The following is a 7401-nucleotide window of genomic DNA, read 5'->3' as shown; positions in this document are numbered from 1 at the left end:
GTTTGCAGTTCTGATGCAGCGTGATACAAAAACATCCATTGGATTGCTTTATATGGTTTGAGAGGCTGGGGGGAAGCAGAAAAGCAGAAAATGAAACAACTCCTCAATATATGCATCAGATCCAAAGAGTTCAGAGTTAAAACTGTCCCACGGAAGGTGAGGGCAGAAAAGGGGGGCAGGCAATGAATATATCTGCCATAACCGTCTATTCTCATGTTACCCCAAGACCAGACCTGCTGGCGGAAGGAGGTTGAAAAAAGCTGAGGTCACTGTATTTCTAAGGGTTAAATGAAAGAATTGTGGCCCTTTCCCATCAGTCTCACCTGCCATAAATACAGTATACCCAGATCAAGGAGCACACCTCATCATGCCCCCATGGCATCCTTCCACAACCAACACAGGAGGAATCACCAAAGAAAAGGTCTGAAGTGGTTTATTCCAGCCTGCAAGAATTTCTCAGTTTATAATTGCAGTAAGACCCCACTAGTTTGGCACTAAAAAAAACATGAAAAGACAAACAAAAAAAACATACGCTAGAAAACCTAAAGAAAAAATAACGAAAGCAACAATTTGAAGAAAAACACTTTAAAAGTTCAAAGCATGTCCGTTTTTCACTTTAATGTTTTCCATTATTATTCATTTTTAAACGGCTGGGAGCCATGGGCAGGCCAGGCTCCTCCGATGTTTAATGGAATTTCATGATTTTCTTTTTGGGTCCATCTTCACGACTCCCTTTGTTTTTAAAAGCACAGAATTTAGACAGTTCCAAAATTCCGAGGCAAGGCGAATACTGTTTTCAGTTTTTTCTTTTTGTTTTTTAAGAAACCCTGAGTTCAACACCAGCTGGCGATGCGACAGCCATGGGGTGAAGGGCACCGGAGTAGTGACTTCCCCGCGTAGAAGTAGGTGTGACGTCCATCTTTTTTATCTGCCCATTCTTTTCTCCTGCCAAATGCCCCCTCCCTTAAAAAAAAAACCTAAAAATTATCCCAAAAAATTATGACAGTACAATTGTTAGGAAAGGGGAGCAACTTCCCCTTACCCCGCACCAGGGTGGGGGGCGGGGGGCAATGCAAGGTCCCATCGCACGCACAGCGCACACTTGGTGACAGAATCAAATCTAAAGTCAGGGGAATGCACAACCTCCAAAAAAGCGAAGGCAATTCTGTTTTACCCCAAGTCTACGCCAATCACACTTCTCTGTTGAGAAGAAGGAAGGCCATGCCAACCCCATGACCTCATTCTTGGCTAGCGATCTCCATTGGCTGTCCTCGCCTCGGCGTGCCCCCGTCGGGTGGCAGCAGGGGTATCCTGGGCAGGTGTGATGCCCGTAACGTCTGTATCCGCCGGCACTCCTGGCAGATGCGGATGTGCGTGCAGCTACGTGGTGGCCCCGGTGGCTCGTCCAAGAGGCGCTGGGGACCGGGGCCCGGCTCGGTCAAAGCTGTCCCCGAGTAGAGCTTGCCGTTGCTCAGCCTCATCTCCCGGACAGAGCGGAGTGGCTTGGTGAGGGAGAGGGTGGCACGACCGTGCCTCCGCCGCCGGCGTGAGCGGGAGGTCTTGCGGCAGGAAACTGCACTACGGAGCTCGCTCAGCATCTCCTGGCAAACAGACACCTGTGGGGGAAACAAAATGGAGGCAGGTGTGAGAAAACTAATAGGATAAAATGATGATGCAGGCCGGAGTTAGATGTGCCGAGGAGAGAAGTTGATATAGGGAAAAGTAGGATACATTATATACAAGCACACACAGAACTGAGGCCTGCAACTTCCATGCAAAGGTTTCAAGCTAGAAACAGTTTTAGGCCCCAGTAGGAACACAGGCCTCTGCATGAGAAATAGACCAGAAATAGCATGTTACAAAGACAATGTGCTCAGCTGAATTAATGAGGTCACATAGTTTGTTGAAAGGTCAGGATGTAGCCTGTGGTTAATAAGTTGAGCTACTGCATGAAGCATAGATCATATCTTCCTTCAGACTCAGGAAACCAGTAATGCTTCAGCACAGAAGCTGCAATAATAGGGTACGACAATTTCCATCTGCTAGAGGAACGAGCTAAAATGCACCAATCACATAAGAGCCTGCTTTCTCTGAAGTGCTGCAGTTTCTTACACCTTTAAGCTTGTATAGGAAGAAATACCAGACGCGTATTGTGCCTTAGTACATACTGACACACATATGTACGCTACAGCCGAGATCACACCTACAAGTCGTATAGCTGGTCACTCACTTCTGCAGAAACCACAGCTTTGCACCTAACCGGCTAGATGGATTGATGGAAGAAACTACATACAAAATGTCTGATAAGCTTGGCTAATAGGCCTTGAGCAGGATGTAACCACGCGCTGCACAGTTAGATAAATATATCTTTACTCCGCTTAGATTCAGAGAACCGAAACCCACATGAGGGTTTCCATGCTCATTATGTGAGGCTAGGCCCACCTACATGCACTTATGTTTCTTAGAAATTGCTAGATCTACTGATATTATTATATATGTCCTGTGTGAACATTTACTACGTTAATGGTCAACTTGTGACCCTTTCCTTTGTGGTTTGGAAGAATAAATATAGCTGTTTCTGAGCTAAATCTCCAGACATCAAGGTGCATCTCCTCGGAGGTGAACTGATCTCTCCTGTAGAGGCTGATCCTCACTGTAGAATTGTAATAAACCCATATTATATTGTCAACCTGCTTTTCGTGGTGTTTGTTCAATAAGTTTTCCCTCCAACAAAGGACAATGCAAAGGGTGTAGTAGAGCTGGGAGAAGCACAAGACAAAGGGTGTAGTAGCACTCAGAGGACAACACAAAGTGTGTAGTAGTGCGAAGAAAGAGTGTAGTAGTGCTGAAAGAAGGACAACACAGAGGGTGTGGTAAGGCAGAGTGGCCAAGACTAGGGGTGTAGTAGTGCTAAAGAAATAGTGCAGTAGGGCAGAGAGAAAGGCAAGAAGAGGGGTGTGCTGAAGATAGAGTGCAGTAGGGCAAAGAGAAAGGCAAGAAGTGGGGTGTTGTAGTGCTGAAGAAAGGGTGCAGTAGGGCAGAGAGAAAGGCAAGAAGAGGGGTGTTGAAGTGCTGAAGAAAGGGTGTAGTAGTGGTGAGAGAAGGGCAACACAAAGGGTGTAGTAGTGCGAAGAAAGAGTGTAGTAGTGCTGAAAGAAGGACAACACAGAGGGTGTGGTAAGGCAGAGTGTCCAAGACTAGGGGTGTAGAAGTGCTAAAGAAATAGTGCAGTAGGGCAGAGAGAAAGGCAAGAAGAGGGGTGTGCTGAAGATAGAGTGCAGTAGGGCAAAGAGAAAGGCAAGAAGTGGGGTGTTGTAGTGCTGAAGAAAGGGTGCAGTAGGGCAGAGAGAAAGGCAAGAAGAGGGGTGTTGAAGTGCTGAAGAAAGGGTGTAGTAGTGGTGAGAGAAGGGCAACACAAAGGGTGTAGTAGTGTTGAAGTAAGGATGTAGTAATGCTCAGAGAAGGACAACCTAAGGCATGCAGTAGAACTGATAGAAGGGCAACACAAAGGGACTAGTAGTGCTGAGAGAAAAGCACAGCACACACAGTAGGTATTGAAAGACAGAAAAAAAATCACACAGAGGGGAAATAGTTTTGAGAGAAAAGAAGGTTAATACACTAAATATAACAAAGCTCGGAGGATAGAAGGCCTATACTCAGGTTGTATTCGCAAGAGTGGTGAGAAGAAAAACACACAAGAATCTAATAGTGGTTAAAAGAGAGAAACACAAAACAAAGTGTTGTGCAGCTGGGGTGAGAGGACCACACTGCTAGACAGGGGTGCAGAGGTGTAGAGGAGGCAAGAACTCCAAATAAGGGTGCAGGAGTGGTGGAGGTAGAGAAGGAAAACACAGCATGTAGCAGGGCTGAAAGGAGAGAAACATGATACAGAGAGACATGCTGGACTGATAGGAGAGAGGGATTATAACCAAGGCTCCCTGTTTTTTACAAATAAATACAGACAGAAAAACATGTATTTTCTTGTACTTATTTTTAAATGTGGCTAAAAACAGAAATTGCGTTGCTTTTTGAGTGATTGTAAATACTGTCTGCCATGACTGCCAGGTCACAGGGTTGGGGTTAAAAAACAAAACAATTTTGTTGAGTGCTCATGACGAACTCAGCTCGTCATGAGGCACGGTTGAGCTGCACTCATGACGAGCTGAGCTCGTCGCGGCCGCTGGAACGTTCACATGCGGGGATAATTTCCCCGCTGTGCTGAACGTTCCAAAACAGGTGTGGCTGTGACGCGCTCAGCTTGTCATAAGTGCAGCTCCACTCGGTGGCAGAGTGGGCTAAAGAACGGTGATGGATCAAACCCAGATCTGTTGACTGGGTGTGAGTGTGTGATTGGTTCAGATGCTCCGTCCATCACCACCCCCTTTTGTACCGCTTTGTTCGCCATAGGTTTGGCAGGGTAGGCTCAGACGTGAGTCCCTTGCTCACTTTGCCACTGGATTCAAGCAAGCCTGACTGAAGACGGCTGGAATGCCAGAAACCGGTCCTAGGAAGCTTGTTTCCGGTCCAGGGAAGGCATGGCTTGGCAGTTTCGGCTGGACTGTTCCCAAGAGGCACAGGGTCAGACTGATTTGCATATGGCCATGTCTGAACTGGGGTGGCAGAGTGGGCTAAAGAACGGTGATGGATCAAACCCAGATCTGTTGACTGGGTGTGAGTGTTTGATTGATTCAGATGCTCCGTCCATCACCACCCCCTTTTGTACCGCTCGCCTGTGCACAAGCACGGTCCGCAGTGAAGGGGTTAAAGAGCAGTAGATATGCACAAGGGTGATTCTGAAATTTACATATTTTCACATAAGTACATTGATTTACCTTCTGAGGGTGTTAATAGCATTGAAACCTGGCAGGCATCCAAACATGAATGCATATTTATCTGTTAAAAAAATGTGGAAATATACTCATTTCAGGTTCATTTTATGACAAAACCCAAATTAAATACAGATAAAATAGCAAACACAAAATGTCTAAATACAGGTGGAAATGACCAAAAAATTAATACCATAAAACTGGAAACCCTAATAATAAGCTCACAGTAGCAGCAGTAAAGGGAGGGAGGATTATGCACAGGAGGCAGCAGTGCTGAGAGGAGAGAAGGATTAAACACATGAAATAGCATTACTGAGAGGAAAGAAAGACTGAGCACATGAAATAGCATTACTGAGAGGAAAGAAAGACTGAGCACATGAAATAGCATTACTGAGAGGAAAGAAAGACTGAGCACAGGAAGTAGCATTACTGGGAGGAAAGAAAGACTTAGCACAGGAAGTAGCATTACTGAGAGGAAAGAAGGACTGAGCACAGGAAGTAGCATTACTGAGAGGAAAGAAAGACTGAGCACAGGAAGTAGCATTACTGAGAGGAAAGAAAGACTGAGCACAGGAAGTAGCATTACTGAGAGGAAAGAAAGACTGAGCACAGGAAGTAGCATTACTGAGAGGAAAGAAAGACTGAGCACATGAAATAGCATTACTGAGAGGAAAGAAAGACTGAGCACAGGAAGTACCATTACTGAGAAGAAAGAAGGACTGAGCACATGAAATAGCATTGCTGAGAGGAAAGAAAGACTGAGCACATGAAATAGCATTACTGAGAGGAAAGAAAGACTAAGCACAGGAAGTAGCATTACTGGGAGGAAAGAAAGACTGAGCACAGGAAGTAGCATTACTGAGAGGAAAGAAGGACTGAGCACAGGAAGTAGCATTATTGAGAGGAAAGAAAGACTGAGCACAGGAAGTAGCATTACTGGGAGGAAAGAAAGACTGAGCACAGGAAGTAGCATTACTGGGAGGAAAGAAAGACTGAGCACAGGAAGTAGTATTACTGAGAGGAAAGAAGGACTGAGCACAGGAAGTAGCATTATTGAGAGGAAAGAAAGACTGAGCACAGGAAGTAGCATTACTGGGAGGAAAGAAAGACTGAGCACAGGAAGTAGCATTACTGGGAGGAAAGAAAGACTGAGCACAGGAAGTAGCATTACTGGGAGGAAAGAAAGACTGAGCACAGGAAGTAGCATTACTGGGAGGAAAGAAAGACTGAGCACATGAAATAGCATTACTGAGAGGAAAGAAAGACTGAGCACAGGAAGTAGCATTACTGGGAGGAAAGAAAGACTGAGCACAGGAAGTAGCATTACTGGGAGGAAAGAAAGACTGAGCACAGGAGGTAGCATTACTGGGAGGAAAGAAGGACTAAGCACAGGAAGTAGCATTACTGAGAGGAAAGAAGGACTAAGCACAGGAAGTAGCATTACTGAGAGGAAAGAAGGACTGAGCACAGGAAGTAGCATTACTGAGAGGAAAGAAGGACTAAGCACAGGAAGTAGCATTACTGAGAGGAAAGAAGGACTAAGCACAGGAAGTAGCATTACTGAAGGACTAAGCACAGGAAGTAGCATTACTGAGAGGAAAGAAGGACTAAGCACAGGAAGTAGCATTACTGAGAGGAAAGAAGGACTAAGCACAGGAAGTAGCATTACTGGGAGGAAAGAAAGACTGAGCACAGGAAGTAGCATTACTGAGAGGAAAGAAGGACTGAGCACAGGAAGTAGCATTACTGTGAGGAAAGAAGGACTGAGCACAGGAAGTAGCATTACTGAGAGGAAAGAAGGACTGAGCACAGGAAGTAGCATTACTGAGAGGAAAGAAGGACTGAGCGTATGAAATAGCAGTACTGAATGAAAGAAGGAGGTAGTACAGGAAATAGTAGTACTGAAAGGTGAGAAGGATTACACACAGGAGGTAACAATACTGAGAGGAGAGAAGAACAATACAAAGGGTGTAGTAGTAGTAGTGTGTACAGAGAATGACACACAGTGTGAAGAAGTAATGAGTGGAGATAAGAACAGCACATGCTGTAGTAGAATTGAGTGCAGAGGATGACATACAGCGTAGTAGCACTTAGTGCAGACAAGAACAACATATATGTTGTAGTAGAATGGAGAGGGAGGATAATGACCTACAGGTGCAGTAGTATTGAAAGGACAGAATGAGAATGAATAGTAGTACATAGAGCTCATTTAGATTACTCACAGTGTGTAGTAGTACTGAGAGGGAAGTAGGACAACACACAGGTGTAGCAGTGCAGGAGAAGAACAGGACCACACACATGCTGTTGTTGTACTAAGTGGAGGGTGTACTAACACTGATCGGACAGAAAGACAACACTGAGGTGTAGTAGTACTTAAAGAAGGGCACAAATGGACTCAGGGTGTGCAGTGTGGAGAATGCTTGTTTACACAGAGAGGATATCCTTCTCATTGTTGGGAAGTATAACACACCAGATGTAGTGATGGTGAAAGGAGATCAGGATTACACAGAGGGTGTAGCCGTGCTTACTGGAGACGACAACACACAGGATGTAGTAGTGGTGAAAAGAGGCCAGG

At 45.3% G+C, this 7401-nt stretch overlaps 1 protein-coding gene across 1 annotated transcript in view; it reads right to left on the bottom strand.

Moving 5' to 3' along the window:
* Window positions 1-417: 417 nt before the first annotated feature.
* The window catches only part of GRIK5 (glutamate ionotropic receptor kainate type subunit 5), a 1072331-nt gene continuing 1065347 nt past the window's right edge, over window positions 418-7401 (bottom strand). Inside the window, exon 21 of the mRNA XM_078650387.1 lies at window positions 418-1616. Coding sequence (XP_078506513.1) covers window positions 1239-1616 — 378 coding nt within the window. The 3' untranslated portion in view covers window positions 418-1238. The remainder of the gene's footprint in view (window positions 1617-7401) is intronic.

Source organism: Lissotriton helveticus, chromosome 7, assembly GCF_964261635.1.
Source record: "Lissotriton helveticus chromosome 7, aLisHel1.1, whole genome shotgun sequence".
Lineage (NCBI taxonomy): Eukaryota > Metazoa > Chordata > Amphibia > Caudata > Salamandridae > Lissotriton > Lissotriton helveticus.
The sequence above is the reverse complement of the archived record's forward strand: the minus strand, read 5'-3'. Positions and strand labels throughout refer to the sequence as shown.